General features: G+C 37.7%; 2 protein-coding genes across 2 annotated transcripts; both read right to left on the bottom strand.

Annotated features, from left to right (window-relative positions):
• Positions 1–767: 767 nt before the first annotated feature.
• On the bottom strand, positions 768–11,824 carry tfe3b (transcription factor binding to IGHM enhancer 3b). The gene is made up of 9 exons (XM_057846622.1): positions 11,661–11,824; positions 7,049–7,274; positions 6,740–6,964; positions 6,183–6,278; positions 5,382–5,493; positions 5,235–5,291; positions 5,042–5,117; positions 4,750–4,897; positions 768–2,752 (listed from the first exon to the last, which is right to left on the bottom strand). The coding sequence occupies exons 2-9, from the start codon at positions 7,238–7,240 to the stop codon at positions 2,288–2,290; spliced, it is 1,371 nt and encodes a 456-aa protein (XP_057702605.1). The 5' UTR covers positions 7,241–7,274; positions 11,661–11,824; the 3' UTR covers positions 768–2,287.
• A 75-nt stretch (positions 11,825–11,899) lies between these two features.
• gnl3l (G protein nucleolar 3 like) lies at positions 11,900–21,239 on the bottom strand. The gene is made up of 15 exons (XM_057846621.1): positions 21,142–21,239; positions 21,006–21,049; positions 20,674–20,781; positions 20,465–20,581; positions 20,286–20,369; positions 20,085–20,220; positions 19,860–19,963; positions 18,400–18,544; positions 17,785–17,872; positions 16,098–16,275; positions 13,925–14,067; positions 13,714–13,850; positions 12,464–12,627; positions 12,135–12,309; positions 11,900–12,058 (listed from the first exon to the last, which is right to left on the bottom strand). The coding sequence occupies exons 1-15, from the start codon at positions 21,152–21,154 to the stop codon at positions 11,991–11,993; spliced, it is 1,704 nt and encodes a 567-aa protein (XP_057702604.1). The 5' UTR covers positions 21,155–21,239; the 3' UTR covers positions 11,900–11,990.
• Positions 21,240–24,854: the final 3,615 nt, after the last annotated feature.

Here is a 24,854-nt window from a genome sequence, read left to right on the forward strand (position 1 = left end):
GAACAACAATATTGCTGATAAAACAGGTATTAGTTAGTTAATGAAGCTCAACTTTTCTATAAAACATTTATCCAGTATTTTTTATTACAAAGGTTGTATGTTCAGAATAGGCCTAGAGAATTGTTGTCATGCGCATAATTCTTGATGCAAACGCACTTAGTAACTTTTCTTGCCTTATTCAGAGACTCAGGAACAGAAAACATTTAACTCCGGTGACACACTAGGTCAAGCAGGATCCTTGAATGACTTGAGTTCTACAGAGAGACCTCAGCTACTGCCTGTGTTGTTGCCATCAGGCAGCAAAGAATCATTCTCATCAGCCAGGAAGAGTCAAGAACAGCTAAAAACTGACACTTTGAACATGATGCCCCCAGATGAAGATGGTAAGCCCATTCTACTTTTGAAATACTTTGCTTTCCCTCAATTAAGTTTTACACCTAATTTTCCTTAATGTTTTCCTGAGACGTCTGTGCTCCAATCCTGTTGGCCTGTCTGTTCTGCCATCCACTGGATTTTATAGTGGCAACAGTCAGAGGGTGTAGCCAGTGCCTGTGCTCTTTACTGTTCTGCTGCGAGCCCACCACTGTGCAGAATCTCCTGAATATCACTCAACATTGTAATATATGCAGATGTCAAGAACTATACTGTTGTCAATGTGACTGCAGTATCTGTGATCTGTGTCTTCAGGCGACCGAGTGTCTGGATCTAGCCATGGAAATCTCTCAAATGCTCTACCACTAATCTTGCAACGAGCAGATAAACTCACTTAAACACATGAAAGAATAGTTTATTTGTTCAAATTTACTCACACACTGAGTTGAGCATATACAATTAACAGGTGAAACACACAAAGTTTCTCATACAATTGTGAAAGGCTGGATGTGCTTTTAAGTTTCAGAAAGCAACAAAATGCTGTTCATTTGGTGCTTGATTTTAGAATTGCACAATCGGGCACGACACCAAACTAGCTAATGTGAAATAAAATAGAAGGGGTATGCCTTAGAGTATATAAATTCCAGGAGTGGACAACAATGTAACTTAAAAACTAATTGGGCTGGTTCAGTTCATGTTTTTGTAACACCAACAAAATTGCAAATACAACCATACCACTTTCAAAACCTGCTGAAACAAATTCTTATTTACATTGCCCCAGTGTTTGAAAACTAAAAACATGCATAGACAAGTACACATTCATTTATTTCTACTTGCATGATGCAACTAAAGAATTAAATGCCGTGTTATCTTTACCTCATGGTATACCTGTAAAATAGTGGTTTATTAAAAAGAAAAAAAACTATGCATTTAAAGATCATTTTACACCCCCACTATAATGAAAAATACTCAAATGAAATGATCTGGTAAAATCAGCCAGCGATCACCAAGGTTAATGGAGAATAACAATCACAAACACAAATATTAGTCACATGAAACAACATGCACATCAACCAATTATTTAGGTATCAAAAATACAATTAACTGCAGCACTATTATAAAAAAATCAAACTGTTCTCTGTGTTTTATTGTGAAGCTGAGTATATTGAAAAATAGAACATTGATTTGTAATTTGCACTGTAGCTACTTTGAGTCCTGCTTTGGCTAACTAGCAGCAGCGGCAGCATTTAAACACTCATAAGAATACATGCACCCATTGTGTCATATATAAAACAGATTTCTCATAAAATGCATAGACTGCAATAACATAAGGTGCAATGAATTTCTGGAAAATATCCTTATTTTCACACAAAGAGGGAAAGCATTTCATAATGTGCCAATTCACTTTTTAAGCATATCCCTTTTATACCCTCTCTAAATATACCAACACGGACACATGTGCAAACCCTGATTCCAGTAAAAAAATAAAAATAAAACATATCTTTGCACCTTTTTGATTTTGCCAATACTGTTACATTAATAAGGCCAAGAAAGTATTCTGTATACGACCACATAATAATTCAAGCAAAAATGTATATTACTCTTAAATCTTGAAAAATATGAAAAATTATTCATATATTGTCTGTAAACTACCCTATAGTGTACAATATTCTGTTTCAATACTATTGCATATGCACACCCAGACATAATCACTCAACCAGCACTCAATAGGATCACCAATAACATTTACATGTACCAGGACAAGAGGGTTAGTCCCACTAACATTTAGGTTATTTTCAATCTGAATATTTACTTCAAACGGCAACAGTCCTACAAACAGACTCACTTAACATTAGAGACAGACTGCATGCTGACATTCAGTCCTGGCGAGCACGCGTGTGCCACTCCGAGCATGTCACAAGTCTTCATCCATATCGAGGCTGCTCCTGCGGCTGCTGGTTTTAGAGGCACCCGGTGACAATGGAGAAAAGAGGGGCTCAGCCACCGCTTCTGGAGAGAGTGTGCATCCATCATCCATAAGAATGTCCCCCAAGCCGACATCAGGGTAGAGAGACGAGGCGGAGGTGTCCTCTAGCTCTGCGAAGCTCAGGCTGCCCAACTCTAAAGGGCTGCTAATGGTGACACCAGCGGGAGAGTCTGAGGAAGGTGGGGAGAGGAAGGCAGTGGGCAGAGGCTGTCCAGTAGCTGCCGCACCCAAACTGAGGAGGTTCTGCCCGGATGTTGCATCTGCACTGGGATGCAGGGACTGGCCATTCTGAAGGATTTGCTGGTGCTGTTGCAGCAAGGCAGGACTGGAGCTCAGACCAGAGATACTGGCGTTAGAAGTGAGGCCATGGATGCGGGCCTGTATTTCCAGCTCCTGAAAAATTAGGGACAAATGAAATCTCATAATGAAATCATGAACAGCTGCATGATGAAATGACATCATGACAAACTAATTAGCTGACAAAAATACTGAGACATTTGGTAAACGTATCCATTTCAAATAAATAAAAACGTTTACAGTATTTTCCGCACTATAAGGCGCACGTAAAAGCCTCCAATCTTTTCAAAAGTGCGTCTTATAATCCCATGCACCTTACATATGGATTAATAATAGTTAATGATGGCATGACATTCCCTTTAGCGCAGCTACAGCGAGTGGATGCATAACATAGAAATACTACTTCCACTGCACCCTATATATGAAAACAGTTTTAATACAAGCCATACACTGAACTTGCGCCTTATATTCCGATGCGCCTTATAGTATGAAAAATAAGGTACATCAAATACACTGAGCTAAATGCAATTCATCTACAGTCAAAAAACGTGAATACAATGGTCCTTAAGAACACAAGATTTTGCTGTAAAAAAATAAATAAAATCTACAATAAAGACTTAGTGTGTTACCGCCGATTCTAAAGAGCAATACTGTGTGCCAGACATATGTTATTTGAAAATCTTTTTGTGTACCGTATCGGCCCGAATATAAGACGGCCCTGATTTTAAGATGACCCCCTCTTTTTCAAGACTCAAGTTTGAAAAAAAAGACTTCTTGAACACCAAATTAATTTTTATACAGAAGATAATTACAGTACATCTGAAACAAATGATTATAACAATATATTTGAGAGAAAAAGTATGTTGTTTTGCCTCATTCAAATCTTAATATCTGAACATTTAAATATGTAAACTAAAGTACAATAACATTCGTAAATGAATGGCTTCTGGTTTTTGAAATGCAAATAAACTAGGGCTGTCAAAATTATCGCTTTAACGGGCGTTAATTAAATTTTTAAATTAATCATGTTAAAATATTTGACGCATTTAACGCACATGCCCTGCTCAAACAGATTAAAACGACAGCAAAGTGTCATTTCCACTTGTTACTTGTGTTTTTTGGTGTTTTGCCGCCCTCTGATGGTGCTTGGATGCGACTGATTTTATGGCTTTCAGCATCATAAGTATTATTGACATCAACAATGACGAGCTACTAGTTTATTTTTGGACTGAAAATTTTACAAACTTTATTAAAACGAAAACATTAAGAGGGGTTTTAATACAAAATTTCTATAACTTGTACTAATATTTATCTTTTAAGAACTACAAGTCTTTCTATCCAAGGATCGCTTTAACAGAATGTTAATAATGTTAATACTATCTTGTTGATTTATTGTTATAATAAACAAATACTTATGTACCGTATGTTGAATGTATATATCCGTCTTGTGTCTTATCTTTCCATTCCAACAATAATTTACAGAAAAATATGGCATATTTTATGGATGGTTTGAATTGTGATTTATTACGATTAATTAATTTTTAAGCTATAATTAACTCAGTTAAAAATTTTAATCTTTTGACAGCCCTAAAATAAACCAATCTGTTGTGATAAAACAACAAAATTGCAATAACTGAATTAACCATCAAAGTGAAGTCTAACTGTAACTGTAGTCTTGAAACAAATCTGAATAAGGAAAAACATTGCAATAAAATAAAACAAACTGGTTAAACTTGAGAGTAGCTGAGATATATCATGACAGAACATCGCTTCAGTGATATCTGGCGCCATCTAGCGTCATGACTGGGTATAATGTCTAGACCGCGAATATAAGACGACCCCCAATTTTTCAGTCTTATTTCAATGCAAAAAACACCGTCTTACATTCGGGCCAATACGGTAATTGCTGTAACCACCCGCCGCTGTTTTTTTAAATTCATTACAAGTATATTATGACATGACATGAAAGTATGTAGTTCATTGTACTACAGTGACTGTGGAAGGTGTGCCTCCAAATTGTTTTCATTGCTTATAAACCCAATTAGAAACAAGGTTATCAATACGACAGATTGTAATGAACAACAATCACTAACCTGGATACGCAACATTAAACTGTGGTTCGCTTGCTCCAGTTTTTTCTGGCGCAGTTCAATATCCTTGGTTCGATGTTGCTCCTTTTGTAACTTGCGGATGTAATCCACAGAGGCCTTCAAAATGGTGCCCTTATTCCAGCGCATCTCGCTGTTGTTATTGAAATAATTAGTATATTTCGCAGACAACAGAAAATGAATTTTACATTAATGCTGCTCATATTTGGTTCAAAAACAAAAGTTAGTCTCCTATTCACTCAATAGTTTAGCAAAGTAAAATCAAGGTAGCACTTACGGGTCACTTGACTTGGGTATGAGAGTACCAAGCTCTTTTATGCGGTCGTTAATATTAAATCTTCGCCTCCTCTCAACTGTCAAGAACAAATAGTGAAACAATTGTTATTTCTGTTATTGTTAAAGGGATCATGGTGCCATGCAACACCAGAAGTTGATTTTACAAAGTGATTAGACATTAAATCTCAGCTTACTCAAGTTGTGGTTGTCTTTCTTTTGCCTCTCCTTCATAAAAGCTTTGGTATCAGCATCTGAAAGAAAATTATTATGTTTCATGAAATTACTCTACGGATTGTATTTCACAAGCCATATAAGTAAATGGCACAGATTTTTGACCATACCAGTAATTTCCCTTTTAATATTTGGAAGATCAGCAGGACATGAGTTGCTGACAGCCAGAGTGGGTGCTGCCATTCCAGGGCTATGATACACATCCAACAGATTTCCTGGGAGCTAAATAAAACAAACACATTTTACAAAGGTTGCAACCAATGCTGACTGCCAAAGTGTAGGAATATGTGAAAAGCATGACTTCCTCATTCTATGTTAAAACTAAAGCAACTACCTCTTTGGGTTCCCAAACTGACAAATCCAGTAGATTATTTTTTTCTAGCATAATTTAAACACACAATGCACTGCACATATTATGTAATTTTACATCTGCTGCTCACAAAAACAAAATCAATTGATAGAACAATAAATATTAACAGTACAAATTGGTTTTACCTCACTGTGCTTTTTTCTTTCTTCCAACATCACCATAATCCTCATTTTCTGTTAGCTAGCAAATATTTGAGAATTCCTTTGTGCTAGTAAACCTGGTATCTTTGCAATCCACGTTTTAATGAGCTCTAAACACTTTGTCTGACTTCTTGCAGTCTACCTCTCGCTGATAACCCCGCCCAGTCAGCACATTTGTGACAAATGGTAAGGAAGTGCCAAAGGCATATATTTACTCCAACGGCGATTACTGCCTCTCAATTCCACACAGTTAAAAGATGCTTAATTGAAGGAAGAAAAAAGCATCTATACGTACAAAGGTTATGAGAGTAATTCGTTAATATCCTTCCATTTAAATGGAATCGTTTCAGTCAGGGTGGTGTTGAATGTGGTAAAGGATGCTTCTTTATCTTCTTACTTACCGTACTAGGTAATTGAAGACCTGAGTCAATTAACGTGATGATGTCGTCATTGAAACTGGATTCAAGACTAATTATGTCATCTATTACATCTTCCATCTAAATAAAGCAGATGAGAGGGAACGTGTTACAGTGGAAGTAGTGAGTTTCATTGTTAAATTTTATCCCAGCACATTCACACACTCTAAGGACTTTATAGACATTTGTGTAATAACAAAAAAAAAAAAAAAAATTCAGTTCGCTTTAAAACGGCCTCATATCACAAACGTGCAAGTGGAAAACTAGCATGGTTAATCTGCGGGTGCAGTATTTAGCATCATATTGTGACATCAGGGCAGCAAGTATATGATGACAAAAGGCATGCGACATTAAAGTGGGACCTGGGGCCACATCACTGCCGAACAAACAAAAAGTAATTAAGTACAAAGTGCTTAACTTCAAACTTCTCCAAAAACGCACTGGAACTCAACAGAAAGACGAGTATTGGCAAGACTGTGTCATCAGCTGTGTCAGCAAACTGCTGTGTTTAAAAAAAAAAAAAAAACGGGAATTTGGCATACTTCCTCCTTGTTGGAACTGATGTTAAGTAGGGCCATCGGACTGTTAGGGGCACTGGTGGCAGTATGGGCAACCTCAGGGGCGGAGCTGCACTGTGGCACAGGCGAAACACCAAGCGTCTGAGTAACTGCATTGTTACCCAGAGTGGTGGAGAGGTACTGCTTCACCTGTTGCCTTTGTGCCTGCTGGATGTGATACTTGGTAGGGTTCTCTAGGTGGGTCTGCACCTGCGTTATTTAAGCAGAAGTTCAGAACTCAAGTTTAATACAGACTTACTGAAATGAGATGGGCAACAAAGAGCAAACGCTTACTTTTAGCACCTCCACAGGAACTTGGGCTGGAGGGGGGCGGGCAGAATTTGGAGGCAAAGAGACGGAGATGGCAGGAGTGGTGTCAGTGGGCCGGAGCTGAGAGGCAGAGGCCTGTTGCTGGGCCTCTCGCCTCTCCTGCTCCTGTGCTTGTTCTCGCATCAGCTGCTGTCGCATCAACACGCGCGACGACATGGCTAAAGACAACGAGCAAGATCGAAGGATAAACCTGCAGGCAAAATAAGATGGTATTTTAGCACAGCACTACAAGAAGTTTTAAATGATTTCGCCATTATCCTTTCTTATATATATCCTTATATTTTCTTAATTTTTTTTCTAAATAGATGATTCAGATGCCAGCAATTTTTTTAAGTAATTCACAATACAGTTTGATTTTTTTTTTTTTTACAAACCTCCCAATGAAACAGTATTTTTTTCCCAAAAAAAGGACCACAAATGAAATTTACTAATACATCTATTGATTTTGAAAGTTATTTTAAAAACATCTTTAAAATGTACATTTTCACAAAATACACTTTTGTAACCAGCTTCACAATTTTCGCAATCATTGAAATTGTCTTTGCTCTAACGCAGGGGTCCCCAAACTTTTTCCTGTGAGGGCCACATAACCCTTCTCTTCTCTGATGAGGGGCCGGGGTCAGTTTGTAACAGAAAAAGTGTGACGATTGCAGGAGTGCCTAAATGTAAAAATGTATTGTTTTTCAGAAAGCCACAATCAAATAACCCTTTCTGGATTCTTCACGGAACCAAAGTAAATAAAATAAAAATGATATAATATAGTATAATATAATACAATTAGGGCTGTCAAACGATTAAAATTTTTAAGCGAGTTAATCACAGCTTAAAAATTAATCGTAATTAATCGCAATTCAAACATCTCTAAAATATGCCTTATTTTTCTGTAAGTACAAATTATAGAAATTTTATGTTAAAACCCCTCTTAATGTTTTCGTTTTAATAAAATTGGTAAAATTTTCAATCAAAAAAATTAACTAGTAGCTCACCATTGTTGATGTCAAGAATTACACAATGCTCATGGTGCATAAAATCAGTCGCACCCAAGCGCCAGCAGAGGGAGACAAAAAACACAAGTAACAAGTGGACATGACACTGCTGTCATTTTAATCTGTTTGAGTGGGGCATATGCGTTAATTGCGTCAAATATTTTAACGTGATTAATGAAAAAAATTAATTACCGCCCGTTAACGCGATAACTTTGACAGCCCTTAATATAATATAATATAATATAATATAATATAATACAATACAATACAATATCATCAGGGGTGCACATAATTTTTTTGCCCAGGTTCTCAGAGGAGGACCTGGAGATGTGACTTGGTCCTCATTGAGCTTGAGAGCCGACCCACCTGATGCGATAAATTTATGACAAGCTTTACTTAGAGCCAATTAACTTTGATTAATTATATTAACAGTTAATGCTTGATTAACATCAACTGGCACAACAAAATTGCCATTACTTTGAAGTGAAATGTAAAGAAATAAACATAAAAGCACCAATTCAAAATAAAGGGCATTATGCGGCTCCCACATTAACTCCAAGCCTTTTTAAAAGTGGGATGTCCTCCTCATAAGACCTCATTGAATGTGTATGTTTAGCTTTGTAAAATGCGAGCAAAAACACGTTTGTCAGTGCATGTCGCTGTTCATTACCTTTATTCCGCCCTATTCCGCCACATGTCCATAGGGCGAGTGGGGTCCTGTTTGACATCGATAGTTTGCTTAATTGCCACATGCTCTCTGTTTTTTTCGTGCTTTTCAAAGTTTGGATGGCTGAAATTCTTTGACCCTACATAAAATGCGTTGCTCTAATCGGCGACATTGGGATTCTCACGGCACATTTTGTACCGCATTTCCGTGCGAGCATCATTCACTTCTAGCCATGGTACCTCCTGTAGCCACTTTTCAGCAAAAGTCCTTTTTTTCGGTAGCTCCGGTGACGTCTCTGTCGTCTGTCTGTCTTTTGACGGGGGTGGGTGAACACGGAAGTAATTACTCAGTGTGGCCTGCCTCATCGACATTTTGAGAAGTTATTTTCTCGTGTCCGCCGCAAATAGTGGTCAGCCATCGGTACGCAAAAGCGTATGGAAGCCGTTGAGGGCCAGCGCGTTTGTCTACGTCCAGTACACATGCGCGGACCACTTATGTGCACCCCTGAATATAATATAATATAATATAATATCATGTAATGTAATATAATATAATAATACTGTATTAATTAAATAGATAATAACCAAATAACCATTGCTCAGTTCTTCACAGAAAAAAGCCAGGACATAAATAACTATTGGAGGAAAAAAAAAAAAAAAAAAAATTTTATTTTTTTTTTTTTTTAACAAAAAATTTTTTTTTTTTTTCTTGTTCAGGGGGCCGGACCAAATGTGGCTGCGGGCCGTATCCGGCCCACGGGCCGTAGTTTGGGGACCCCTGCTCTAACGTCTTAACAGAGTTGTGAGATGCTGTTAAGATGTAAATTGCCTCCTACCCTAATAGATCTTTAGTTTGAGAATGCTACAAAGGTGCACAAGAGTTAAGGTAAAAAAAAAAAAAAGATGGGGGTCACACCATGAGTTTTTTTTTTCTTTTTTTCTGCTTATAGCAGCCATTGATGCAGAGGTGTGTGCTGCCTTATTCTTTTTCTTGTTAAATTATATCAAGAAAACATTGGCATTTGAGCAGGGGTGTGTAGACCTTAAATATACAAGGTGATTCAAAAAGAATGCACCCAAGTCATCACGCTATATGACAAAATAAAAAAACATAGCAAAAATCTAAATTGGACATGACGTAATGATTTTGGCACTTTTTTAGTCAACCTGTTCATCATGTATATGCTCAGAGGAGGGAGGGAGGTACTTCCAAAAACATTAAGTGGACATGTGTTATGATAATACAACCATAGTTGCCATTAATTTTTAACATCTTTGAGAAATGGCAGCATTGAGAGAAAAATCTGTCCCTTCTTTCTTCTCGGGTTATCTCCTTGACTCCACTTATGGAACTTTAGTAGCAGAAGCTATTATATGAACAAAGCCAAGACTAGGGACTGAGGAGAAAGCAAATGAAGAAATGCGATCTCTCCAAAATTGTCCATAGGTGTGAATGGTTGTTTACACATTGTATATGACCATGTAATATATACCTTGAATGATGTGTGAATAAATTGAAACTGATAATACTGATAATTGTTTATTTTTCCTTTTAGAAAATGCTTCTCTTTAATAGTTGTGTCGTAGAACATCTCAGATTGATTTGTTGACCCATGTATGGATAATTGCTGTATTCTAACAGTTATTGTGAGCCTTGAATCGCAAATTGTATCATATTGTGAATAACCCATATTTATATGTATACATGTCATTTGGTGCAAGTTGGCATGTTGTGAATGAGTGCGGAATACGTAAGGGCGTTTGTTTAGATCTATGTTGTATAACTGTAATTATTGTAAAACTGGGAGACGTTTAAATAATATTGTTTGGGTAGATCAATACTGGTGATTGTAAAAAAAAAAAAAAAAAAAAAAAAAAAAAAAAAAAAAGAATAACTGTACCGCAAAGGCTACAGTCCAAAGAATTCAAAATCAAGGTTTATGTTGCTCTCACTTGTGCTATACTCAAATGGATAAAGTCAAAATTCAATATACATACATTTGATCACATAATTTGACATTTCACCACCGGACCAACAGCAGGCATCAAAATATTTGAAGGAATGTTAATATTTCAAAATGGAATATTCAAAAAGGTTGTTTTTTTTGCTTATTCTTGACAACATGAAATATTTTTTTAAATTAATAAAGCACTCAGTGCGTAACACAATCTTTCACCAGAATTAACGCTTCATCAAACACATTCTTTTGACAGACTACAAGATTGATCACATCAGGGTGGGGAGTGGGGGGTCGATGACAAGGAAGGGGTCCAAGATATGGTATATAGCTAGTTGGTTTTTAGAATATTTTACAGCATGATAGCGACAGCCTACATTGGGAAAACTCTTAAATGCAATAGTCATAAATAATTTTGATTTTCCTCGTCTTGGGGAATTTCTCTGTTATATTAAGAGGAACAATCTGTGAGTCAACTGAGTCTCGACCTAAATTCTTGTCATATTTACCCAAATGTTCGTGCTGTTTATTTTGTAAAACAGCTGCTACTGTTACAATTGAATTTAGCCTGCATACGTGTGACAGATTTCCTGTAGTGAACATTGTCAATTAATACTGATATATTGTATTTAATGTGATTCACTTGGTAATAAAATAAATTACGATACATGTGCTGACTTGACAGCTGAGTGTCGCCAGGCTTTAGTTTACAAGTGCACGTTGTTCAAAACGTACACGAGGTTTGTATCGAAGGTAATAATTGGTTTTATGTGTTATCCGCCAACCAAATGATACATATTTAAGTCTGAGCTTTAGTATTTAGGAAAAAGCTAGCAGTTTTTGTTTTGTTTTTCCAAAAGAGGAAGTTGTTGCTTAGCTAGCCAACTAGCTATGATTATTAATGGTCGAAGGAGCTAATGCTACCGGGTTAACACGTTTAACATAGAAATGTAACTTGAAACATACTGAATGAACAAAAATGTTCGACGGGATCACAGCCAAGAATCCAGTACGTCCTCTGTGTTTCTGGCCATTTTAAGTCGTTGCTTCAAATTGAGCAGCAGCAGCAGCACGCCATGGCCGCCCCGGCCCCAGCAGCGTTGTTTACCTCGGGCCAACGCGCTGAGGTCATACTCCGACTTTTTACCCGGAACTTGTTGACTGTAGGAATGCCAGAACCATTTTTACTTCTAAATGATTCTTCCAGACTTGTTTAACGTGTTAAAGTGTGTGCTAAATGTCACAGAACACAGAAAACACTACATAAGACTTGTTTGAGACAATCCTGTCCTTTAATCAGCTGTCACAAAATGAGAAATCCATTGCAGATATGAGAGTGTCTGAGAGTTTGGTAGCAAGTTTGTCTGTAGAAGAAATAGAAAATAGATCACGTTAGACATAGGTACAGAAAATAATATCTATGTAAGTTAAGACACCAACCAGCTCTTTTCTGTTGCTTCTTCCGCTTTTTGCCAGCAGCCAGCAGTGCCTGACCTTGTTGTAACGGATCTACATTTAAAATGTCCTTCAAATCTGGAGCCTTACGAGCAAGATCAGTTTCAGGCAAGCTACTCTTCAACTTCTGAGATTTTATCTCCACAGTCATTGGTCCAAACTGTTAGAAAAATGATAACACTTATTTAGCATGGTTTATTATTATTGTTACAAAACAGACCTTTAAATTAAGAGTAAACCAAAAGTAAACCAAATTCTACAGATTGAATTTGACAGTAATTTCTGCCCTTATAAAGGATCAAATGTCTTTACACCTCTGGATCCTGATCATCCTCCATGGATTCAGTTGCATTTTTAAAGTCTGACTCCCACACAGACTCTTCCATTTCTTGGATAGAAAGTGTTTGAGCCTGGTTACCATTCGTCATTCCCATGGTTTCGATGCAGAATCCCATTTGAACATCAGAAATAGATGAATCTAAAACATAAGACGGATGGGATTTATGACTCTTCAGAGGGAGCTGGCTATTTAGGATCCGTTCACGTCAAGGAGCTGTTTAAAAAAGAAAAAAAAACTGGCTCATTTAGCTTCATTCATTTATTTTTATTTTTACCTGTTGCTTGGATACGCAGAATTGTAGGTCTGAATGCCTTTTAATGCACAAATTGTGTGTTACCCTTTGCATAATGTGTGTAAAACCACTACTATTCATGCAGCATCTAAACTCATACACAATGAACAATAAAACAGGCTACAGCTAAGTTCCATGCAAAAGCTTTCAGTGCAAACAGTACACACAACATTCTGAAAAAAAAAAATCAAAACTATATTAAAATTATATGATACAGATTAAAGGAGCTGTTAAAAAACAAACCAAGTTGTCAGCCAGTAACACCATAGTCTGGTATTTGTGCTTTTTTGTCTCCTTTTGTAGAAAAATGTCTGACGCAATATATACATAGAAAACAAAAAACGACATATATTAGGGAACCATATCTCCAATAAAATGGAGAAAATAACTCATAACCTACAGGCAAATATAAGTCCACAATTAATCAGTCCTGATTAAAAAAATAAAATCGATTCTGAGACCCTAATAGATATTTGCCCATTCTACAAAATTACCCAGTTTCAAGACTATTAGTTCATGAAAAACTGAGTAGTAGGTCTTCAAATTAAATTTCCATAAGAACAACAACAACAACTTCTTGAGTGGTTACTTGTCAGTCCCACAAGTTGAGCTTGTGTGAATATTTCAGGGATGGATAAAAACAGGGAGCGAGAAAAGACCGACTCCCAACAAAATGTGACGAATCTTATCATTCATGTTAATGAGCCATTCAAAAGATTCATTCCCCAATATCACAGTGCAAATTAAAAACAGGGGTGACCTACTGCATTGTTTAATTTCTTTCATAAACCAAACTACATTTCTTGTGAAACAGACACTCCTAATTTAAATAAATGTACATTATGTGTGTTGCGTAATTATTCTTCACCTAGCAATTTTATATTCCCACAGCAAATACTATAGTCAAATTAAGATCAAAAGAGTATTGTTACCTGCAAGAACTTCCTGATTTCCTTTTTCAAGTTCATCCCAGTCAAATGCTTTACCCATCTCTGTTACAATCTCGGCGCTGACATGCGTAGGAAGCGTGTGCGTCTCAGGAGGGTGTGTGAAATAGGTGATTCTTCCCCTAAAGAACACTGCAATTAACACTTATATATTCTAAAATCTGTAAGGTATAAAAAAGCAAAACATTTGGCTCACCCTGTCCAGTCCATTAATACGCTTTTTGCTGCTTTGTCAGTGTCAGGCAGTCCACCCTTTTTTAATTTGCCTTGGCGCCGCGCAAGCAATGCCAAGAACTCCAGAGCGGTGTGAAAGTCAGGTATGCCGTAGTGCTGGAGTATCTGTAAAATCCATGAAAATAATTGTCAGGGCTAGTGTACATATATTACTGCTTAATAGAGGTGGGAATCTTTGGGCACCTAACGATTCGATTACAATTACGATTCAGAGGCTACGATTCGATTATGAATCGATTATTGATAACCCCCCCGCTATTAGCTGATTTTAATGTTTTGTACATTAGTTACAAAAACTGTAAAAAAAAAAAAAAAAATTTAAAGCCTCGCAGGCTTCAATAAACTACTATTTCAGTATCAAGTTAACAGTTAAAAACAATAAATAATATACTCAAATCCCCATTCTGTATCAGCAGCTTTAAACTACATTCAATTAATTTAATGTTGTGAATCAACCAATAGACCCTACCCACGTGACGTCACAACTCCGCTCTCCTGACTGGTGCCGCCCACTTGTCCGTCAACACATCGTGTTGACCTGTTACGGCTACGTACATTCCTCCTATTTACGGCGTGTTTTTCTGCTCGTTAACATTAATAATCAAAATGGTGAAGGCGTGTGTGGCGGTCGGTTGCAATAACAGAGAAGATAGACGGAGAGACTTGAAGTTCTACCGGATTCCGAGAGACACGGAGAGGAGAGAGCGAGATGGGCTGCTGCAATTCGACGAGAAAACTGGGCTCCAAACGATTACCACAGATTATGTAGTCGTCATTTTATATCTGGTAAGATGCATTTAATATATATTTAGAGGGTTTTGGGCTGACAACCACAATTAAGATCATTGCTAGGCTAATCGCCGACAGCATACACGTATGTATGTAGTGAGAGTGCTATCGCTAAACCATATAAACATTAAAAGCCCTAGCTCCATTGACAAATGACATGAAATACATTAGACTTGACAGTGGATGTTAGCAAGAACAAAAGATTTTGAATTGAAAATTTCGTAACTCACCTTCCGAGCACAAGATTCCTGCCGAATTTTCGTGTACGAGGACCTGTTTCACCCAACCAGCAACGTAGCATTTATAAGCCTCCAAGCTCTTAAAGTTTTTCAAACTTTCGTGAGAATAGGCTGATTTTGTGTGGACAAGATAGTTGTAAATATCAGGGTCAGGCAGAGATGGCGAAGGCAGCCGGTCAAAAATCATCGATTTAGGCATCAAATATGGATCTGGCGACTGTATAGAACGAAGCTTTTCCACATAACGTCTTTTATGCAACACATCCAGTGAGTTTACGGCATCAGAAAGCACCGGGTCTTCCATGAAATGCATTTTAAATTCCTCGATCAATTGAAACCAATGCTAATACAGAGACAAAATGACGGACAAGTGGGCGGAACCATACAGCGAGCACGTGGTTTTGTGACGTCGGTGGGTAGGGTATATAAAGTTGTTAAAATTGCTCCCGTTATTCCATAATTTCCCTTTTGTCTACTTTCGACATGTGAAAGTTTTAAAACTATTTTAAAGATAGATTCAAGTCAATATTTTAACGATTTAGGAGTATTTTATATGAAAAGTTAATTAGGTCCGCTTGGAGGGTTCGGTACAACAGCCTTGCAGGGAAGTCTACTGCTTTAAGATGGCGGCCATTTACTAATGCTCGCATCTAGCTTTTTGTACATGTGCTGCTAACGCCACGGAGTCTATAAAGCATCTAGTCCTATATAATATGATATCTACCGTACCATTATGTGGACGTACTTTGTAGCAGCTGTCGGCAGCAGTCAGGTATGTTGTTGTTTTTTTTATCTCGCGGCATGAGTTGAGCTAGAGACGTGAGTTGAGCATTGGCATCTCCCGAGGGGCCGGGTAATGACAAGCATGATGTTTAGGTACTCTCGCACCGTTCCTCATTACGTCCCGAAGACCGCGCGGGGCGTGTAGCGTGTTTTACTTCCGCTTTACTTGACATATTTCAATAATCAGAATTTGGATGTTTGTGAATCGTTCTCGAATCTTACACGGCCGAATCGCGAATAATCTAAGAATCGGAAATTTCGCACACCTCTACTGCTTAATACTAAAATTTGCATCAGTCGATGAAAGAAATTCAAACAACATACCTGTGCCTTGTTGCACCGTCGGAGGATGGCTTCAACAGGTGGAAGTGGATCAACAAGCTGTTCAATTTTCACACAATTACGGAGAATCATTGCAGCATCAGTTGTTGACGTTGCCATAACAATGCCAGGACAATCAAGAAGTTTAATGTGTTTGTCCAAGTGAACTTCTTGAAGGCACCTGAATATGTAATAAAGTCATCGTTAAAAACATGTCATTGCTGTTTTAAAATCTGCTATATGTGAAATTTCATCCTGATATAGAATAAAACACTTATATCTGGACAGCACTTCATGAGCATTTGACTGAACTTAGTTGCCGCCTTAGTCATTTCTGTTTAAAACTTTTACAAGTAAATTGGGTGCCTGAATCAATAGTTTGTGTATTCAAAATGTCTTGATTCTTTCAGTGTGTATTTGTGACTTCTCTAATGAATATAGTGATACAATGATAATTGTGACAATCTTAGGCTAGGTTCATACCGCAGGTCTAAATGCACAAATCCTATTATTTTGTGTTTTTCCGACTCGAGTGAGGCATTAACTTGACGGTCTGAATGTGATTAGTCGCATAGAAGTTGACCATTTTAAATCCGATCTGGGCCACATTTTTCCAGAATGTAGCGGCGGTCTGAACTGTCAAGTCTCCCAAATCGAAATTCAGATTCAGAATATTTATTGTCGTTGTTAGAAAGAGCAGAACGAAACTTTGTTTGGAGCATCCATACAGCTAAGTAGGTAATCATGTGTAAAGTGTAATCATTGACACAGTATTGGACATAAGTACAACAAAAATTCAACAGCAGCGTCAAGTCATGTTAGCGCTAAAGTGCAGAGCAAGATATACCAGATAAAAACAGTTATAAATCAGTGCAAAAAAACAGCTAAGTTAAGGAAGAGGAAGTAGTGGGTAGTGACATACTGCAACAATGCAAGCAATACTGCAATTTATGCAGCAATTACGTCAGCAAATGGCGGGAGCGTCATGCAGGACGACAGCGATGTAGCTGTGCATTAATGTTAGTGCCTAGCTTGAACTCTGCTTTTACGCAGGAGGTAGGCTTGACCACAGTCATAAAAAAATATAATGAAGAAAAGGATAAGCCTGATAATGCTCGATTTTCTTTCTGTGCGCCAAATGAGCAATATTTCAGTTTTGCATACGTGGTCGAGTCAGGGCAAACTGATGCACACACGTAAGGCTTTTTGTGTTTGCATCATGCATGCACAGTGCGTGTATGTGTTCTATCAGTCCATATAGACTGTGAAAATAAGACTAAACATGGATTATTAATGTCTGTTATATGTTCTCTTTTTGGAAATCAAAACATGATCACCCGAAATGACTTACAGCCAACATGTGTAGTTAATTTTTTCATGCTTCTGCGCATACGGGTCCGTTTGCTCAGTGCGTGTTGGACTGCGAATTAGTGCGCATGCAATACTTGCTGGCAAAGCCTGTCTGAACGGGCATGCAAAAAAAACAGATATGACAAAGTCGGAATTGTGCATTAAGACCTGCAGTATGAACCGAGCCTAAGTTACCATATGGATGTCAAGATTTTCATGTGTCCATCTTTACTGGCCAACCATAATACATGTATTACTGCTTGCAAAATGATATCCAATACATGAGCTGGATAACCCATGCAGTGTGATCAATTAAAACATCTTTTATTGAATTACTCACTTGGTGACACCAGGAGTCGCCCCAACATTACATGCTCTTGCACGTTTTAAACTGTTGATCAAACTGCTCTTTCCAACATTGGGAAAACCTTTAAAAAAAGAAAACAAGAACGGAAGCCAAAAAGTGAAATATATATACAGTAATAACCTCAACATCATGGAATATGAGCACCTCTCCCTTTGTACTGAGCAATCATTGTGAACACTGAAATATCCACACAATCCCGTTATTTTCCATCTATACATTATTTCCTTACTTTGTATTACCATAAATAACATTGCAACAGAGGCCAAGGTAGTCTGCTTCTTCCTTGACTAACATGTATTCCTTCCCATCTTTCCTGAAACTGCCTTCCATCGGCATTAATGTTCCCCTTACTAAACATTTTCCAAAAGAAATATTGTTTGATTTTCTTTGTTGGGAAAACTGCATTGTATTATGTGGATACTACCACTTCTTGCAAGTATTTTTAGTCAGTCAGACTGTATTGATTTGCTTCACTACTTCTGAAAAGAATTACGAAAATCGCATATATGACAGCTCAGTATTACACCGTAACAGGAGTACTACAGTGTTAATCTCACCATGCAACACGTAAAGATCATGTGTGATTACCTACAACACCTACAGTGATGGCCGTCTTTATGTCAAGGTTGCGGCAGTAGTTACCGAGTAGCTTCATCAAGCAGTCTGCCCCAATACAAGCACTGCTGCTTAGGAGCTCTGTGCTGGCTTGAGTCACTGATACATTGCTGCGTTTCTGTCAATGTCAAGATGCAAAACTACTGTTAGTCTACAATGCAGTATAAAGGCATATAATCTGTCAGTGACAAGGAAAGAATGAAAAGGGTTTTTTTTTTTTAATGAAAATTCTGCCAAACCCATACACACACACCCATGACTTGCCCTGGACATTTCCGAGGACACCTTCAATTTTTCGCCAATTATTTGGGGCCGCCGAAGCAGATACCAATTTAAAACAAAAAATAAAATTCAGCTAATTGCCTTCATCTAAGGCTGATTTTGTAGGCTGATATTATATTAAGTACATTAATTATGAAACCCAATTGAAACATTCACTATATTAATGTATATATTAGAAATCAAATACACCAAAAGTACTTCAAACATTCATTAAACTTTTTATGTATTACTAAGGAGGCACACTTGTGTCGGCACGCGAGCAAAGAAAAGTGCCTCTCATCTGGCTAGATGGCAAACAGCAGCATGAGGGCAAACTGAGCCGAATAAAGTTGGAGGAAGAGGCGAAAAGGTACGGCAAATGGCGTGCTCAAAACTACGCAAGATTGATGCAGAAAACAGAGTGTTTAAGGAGGAGTGGACAAACACATTTTTGTTCGTTTTACCTGGCGGCAGCACAAGACCGCTATGCCTCATCTGAGACTCATTCAGAGACGGTACCGCTTGTAAAAAGCAGCAATTTGAAAAGGCACTATGAGACGAAGCACGCAGCTTTTTTTTTTTTTTTTGTGCAAAGTTTCCCTATGAACTCTTCCATCCATTCTCAAAAAATAGCGGAATTAAGGGCTCAATATGATTGCACCTCAAGGCTCATGGTACTTCTTTTATTCACTGCACAGCAACGCGCAAATGAATTCTCCCTCAGAATAGCGTGGATATTGGGTCAAAGCAAAAAGTCTTTCAGTGACGCTCCGATTGTCAAAGATTGTATGAATGTAGTTGCTGAAACTTTGTTGATGGAAAGCAAAAAGAAGAGGTCTGTCAAAAAATAAAGCAATTAGCAAATCCCCCTGTCAGCATCCACAATTTAAAAAGAAATCTTGAACATGCTCTTATGTTGCTAATTAATGATTCAATTAAAGCACTTTTTTATTTTATGCACCTTTTATATTTTATTTACATTTTTGAATGTTGTAATTATCAGCATGGCCACGTAAAAATACTTTATTTTTGGGGAAAAAAAGAAGCATTAAAAATATTTCCAGACCCAAGATTGTTTTAATTTTCTAATCTCGGACCCAGAGGATTTTTAATTCATGACCCCTGCTCTATACTATGTGCTGAAAATAAGTACTGTACATAAATAAATTTACCAAGTTTTTGGACTGCTGCTGAGTAGATGCCTTGAAAGCCACTGTGGGAAACTCATTCCGCAGATACTTAATCCACTTCTCCACAATTTCCTTTGCCACTAAATCTGCAATCAGAATAATAATAATAGTTCAGACATATTGATATAGATCAAAGTAAAATTCAAGTTCCCCCCCAGGCATTTAAAATTTACTGCAAACTCATTAAATGCATCGAGTTGAACCTACCAATTTTATTTAGCACCAAAACAATCTTTTTGTTGGTCCCACTTTGAATTACTGCCTGCTCAACCTGAGGGCATCTGCAACCCAGTGGGTCACGTGCATCCAGAACTTCTAAGATTACATCTGCAGCCTCTACTACCTTCAAGACAGGAATTAAAACATCTATTAAAATGTGACACTAACGCGCATTTTAATACAGTATACCTTTTTAAATTCTCTGTAGTATGCCTTTCTTGAATTCTCATTTTCAAAGTGCGCATGCTTTTCCAAACTCTGTATCTCTGTTTCCTGTCAACACAACAAGAAGGAAATAGAGAAGACAACAGTTACATTACTTGCAGTCTTTACATTATGGTCTGTATCTCTGAAACTATACTGTTTACCCGCTGCTCAAACTCTCTTTGCCTCTGTAGGATGTCATTTTGAAAGCTTTGCAAGTTCCTCCTCTTCATCAGCTGTTGTTCTCTGGAGATCTTCTGCTTTTCTTGGAACTCTTGAAGCTTAACAGGTTAAAAGAATGGGGTAACATTTTGTGTTCTGTATCTGTAGTAGTATATCAGTTTAACCTCTTATTTGAGGTACAAGATTTTACCCTTTGCTTTCTGATTTCTTCTGCCTTTCTGTCCTTGCCATGTTGCACAGATGACTGTTCTTTAGAATTTGCCCCCTTGTGAGCATCCGCAGTTTTCCCATCTTTATTCTGTTTACAGGGAACATGCGAAATATGTGAAAATTCGATGTCAGACTCATCCAGTCGACACACATATGACACGCTACAATAGATGCCGACCGAGTTTTACTTGGGTGACACATGATTTATATATATATTAAAAAAAAAAAAAAAAAACCTGAATCAAATCAATCTTCAACAAATTTGTTTGTGACGGACAACAGCGTCACACTACAGGTTAGAAGAGCACGTACCTTATATTTCCCCAAAAAACCAAGGCGTTTAGCTCGTTTTTGCTCTGCGAAATACACATAAGAGATATTACTAAATGCTCTTGATCGTTTCAGGCTGATTTTAGTAACAAAAGTCAAACGAAAAAGTGTTACGCACTGGATTTGGACATGTCTTCAGCCTCACCGAGTTCACGTGTGCAGTCAAAATATGAGCATGCGCAACAGCGAGTGCGTAACTTCCGGAATTTCAAAATAAAACAGAACAGTCATTTTACATGTTCATAAAATAAAAAATACACTTCTCCTTCTTCTTTACATTTCCGAATGCCGTTTTTTCTCCCTTTTTCAGTTCATATTTGGAAATGTAGCCCTGATGTGTAAAAATGTAATCAGTGCCCTCCCCATCTCAAAATGATGCTCCATATGACGATAAAAGTAAAACCACAGGACCCCCTCCCTCATCATCTCAGCAATCATCCTTGTCTCTCCCCTGCTGTACAGCCTACACCAGGGGTCGGCAAACCAAAATGTTGAAAGAGCCATATTGGACAAAAACAACAACAACAAAAAAACAAATATTTCTGGAGCTGCAAAAAAAATGTTTGTATCTATATTAGCTATTTTAGCCTACTATCAAAATGACTAAGTTGTCAACAAATATAGTGCTGCAACGATTAATCAATTAACTCGAGTAATTTGATTAGAAAAAAAAGCTTCAAATCAAGTTTTGTTGCTTTGAGGATTAGTTTAAAAAGAGTGGCGTTGTAAAGGTTTGTTTTGAAAGTGTTTGCATTTACAGTGTATCACAAAAGTGAGTACACCCCTCGCATTTCTGCAGATATTTAAGTATATCTTTTCATGGGACAACACTGACAAAATGACACTTTGACACAATGAAAACTAGTCTGTGTACAGCTTATATAATAGAGTTAATTTATTTTCCCCTCAAAATAATTCAAAATATACCCATTAATATCTAAACCCCTGGCAACAAAAATGAGTACACCGCATTGGAACTACGTACATCCCTAAATGTCCAAATTGAGTACTGCTTGTCATTTTCCCTCCAAAATGTCATGTGACTCGTTACAGGAGTGCTGTCAGGATTGCTGCAGAGATTGAAGAGGTGGGCGGATCATTCCCACCACCATGCTTGACTGTAGGCATGACATACTTATCTTTGTACTCCTCACCTAATCGCCGCTACTCATGCTTGAGACCATCGGAACCAAACAAATTAATCTTTGTCTCATCAGACCATAGGACATGGTTCCAGTCCATGTGCTTTGTTGACATGTCTTCAGCAAACTGTTTGCGGAATTTCTTGTGTACCGTCTTCAGAAGAGGCTTCCTCCTGGGGGGACAGCCATGCACACCAATTTGATGTAGAGTACGGCGTATGGTCTAAACACTAACAGGCTGACCCCTGGGGGGGTGTCGTGGACACTGGGTGTATGGGGGCCCATCACTCCTTCTTTCATCTAGTGGCCGTCTGTTCCGATGGGCAGGGCTTGGCCTGCAGGAGCCTCCCTTTTTTCCTCACACTTGCTCCACTTTTCACTTTAAATATCTGACACCTTGAGCACTTCCATACTCATTCAGGTGTTTCCGTGGGGGGTGGAGTAGACTTCACCATCAGTTGACGAGACAGCTCCTACAGACATCGCGCCACGGCTTTCCGTAGGGGGCCCAGCCAGGCAGAGCGTCACGGAAGCTTTCACTGCGATAAAATCAAACACACGCTTCGCTCTTACGCCGGATTTAGGTGGGAACAGGACGAAAGTTTTAGTGCATACAAGCAGGCAGGAGTGTCTCAAGAGTGAGTTGGTCGAAGATTCAAGGTAATTATTATATGAAATAACACCATGCGTGCACTTTGAAACGTTGTGGAAAAAATGAAATTAATCGAAAAAAGCGTAACTTTGGCTTAAAATTTTTTCGTACAATGAATGATACAGTAACTGCCAGTTTTTTGCTTTTAACCAAGAATGTAGACTGTTTTACGTTCAGAGCTACATGAATTGAGCGATTTACACATTTATTTACAATAATTTTCAATTTACAAAGCTCTTCGTTTTGTGATGGCCGCCATGTTGGATTTTGTATCATACACAATAGTGTAAATTTAAATTACATTCAAATAATCATTCAAATTAAAAAATACATTCATATAATTTTCGGCCAGCTGCGCGTTTTGGAGCAAAAAAACTCGTCATTTAGACATTTCTGCTTCCATACAAAAAAATTCGACTTTTACGTGTTTTATTTTATGTAATATTTCAATCTAAAAACGCTGAGGGCCAGATAGCCGGCAAGACATGCTAAGGCAATTGTGACATCGGAATTCAACCTAAATAAGTTGTTATTGTATATAGAAAATGCAAAATTAGCTTTTGTTGATTAAAATAAAGATAATTCTGCATGCTTTCCTCGAGTATTAAGTTTCTGATTTGAAAATTGAGTGATTTATTAGCTGTTGAAAACTTAGGTCAAAAATGCACACACAAAAAAAAAAAAATTAAGTCGCTATTTCTGGCAAAAACTTTTAAATACTGCTATTGATCCTGAAAATGTAGGTGATTATCTCTGCATTTTTTTATTTTTGTGCACCCAGCGTAAAATCTGAGAATTTTACAGCCATTTTAAGTTTTGTTATACATATATAAAAAACAATTAATCAGGATTTTATTAGGGAACGTCTTTAAGTTTTTTTTTTTATGCCGCTGCTCATGGAGGCTCATGCCTAAGGGAGGTGCCTGTTCTTGTTTTAAGTCGCTAGCACCTTTGGTTTTAAAAATATTTGAATTTTAAGTTTGTTTGTTTTTATATTGGACCTCTATGGATTGGCCCCGAGCCCTGTGTCTCGTCAACTGATGGTGAAATCTATGCACAGGGCTATATAATGTAGTTCCTGACCCCCCCATTACAACGCATCATACATCTGAAAGTGTGGGGTGGTTGGGGTCGACGGGGGCATCATTATTTTTCACCACCACAACCCACTTCTCCAAAACCGAAATAGTCCTTCTTGTACCACCCACCCCTCCAGCCTAGGCTTGACTGCAGACAACATCTCTCCAATCGGGATTTTGCCTCCAACTTTACAAAATAACTTCTCCAATACTCTCGCTTTGCCCCATGAAGGATCCTCCAAGCCACGGCCCTGACCTCCTATTTTTTACCACTTGTCCCTCCCCCAGACATCTTCTAAGAATCCTAGATGCCTGATTCCTTTTTTGTTTTATAAACACATATGGCGACAAACACTCAGCTGACTTGAAGTTCCGTTCTGAGACCCCCAATTTGAACAACTTTCAAAATTGTCCGATATGCATGTGATACATCATTGGAAAGTTTAAAATTTAAATTTTCTGGGGAAGGAAAAGTTTTGACCAGGAGGGAACATATTAAAATTTTTTTTTTTTTTTTTAAGTTTTTTAAACAGCAAAACCCTATCTGAAGGTCAGAGCACACGAGAGCAGAATTACAGACTTACCTTGTTTCGATCCAAAAACTCCATGTAGCATGTATCACTGAGTGTCAAGACACAGCTGTGAATGGCCACAGCTGGATTTTTGGGGAATTTTATGGGTGAAACATGATAATATAACAAGGGTCGCGATGCAGAAATCGCAGACATTAAGGAGTGGTCGAGATGTTCTTTTTCATATATTTACCCTTTTAAATGTTTTTTTTTTCTTTTTTCAATTTTTCTTTGTTTGGATCGATTATTTGTCATCTAACATATCAGTAAAATGCCAAAGTAACAAAAAAAAATACAATTAAGCGATAGTTATGAGGCAGATATCCGTGACTTTTTTACAGACACCAATTTTTTCATTCTGCCGTAATTTGTTTAAAAGTTTAAAA

The sequence above is a fragment of the Corythoichthys intestinalis genome, chromosome 9 (assembly GCF_030265065.1).
Source record: "Corythoichthys intestinalis isolate RoL2023-P3 chromosome 9, ASM3026506v1, whole genome shotgun sequence".
Lineage (NCBI taxonomy): Eukaryota > Metazoa > Chordata > Actinopteri > Syngnathiformes > Syngnathidae > Corythoichthys > Corythoichthys intestinalis.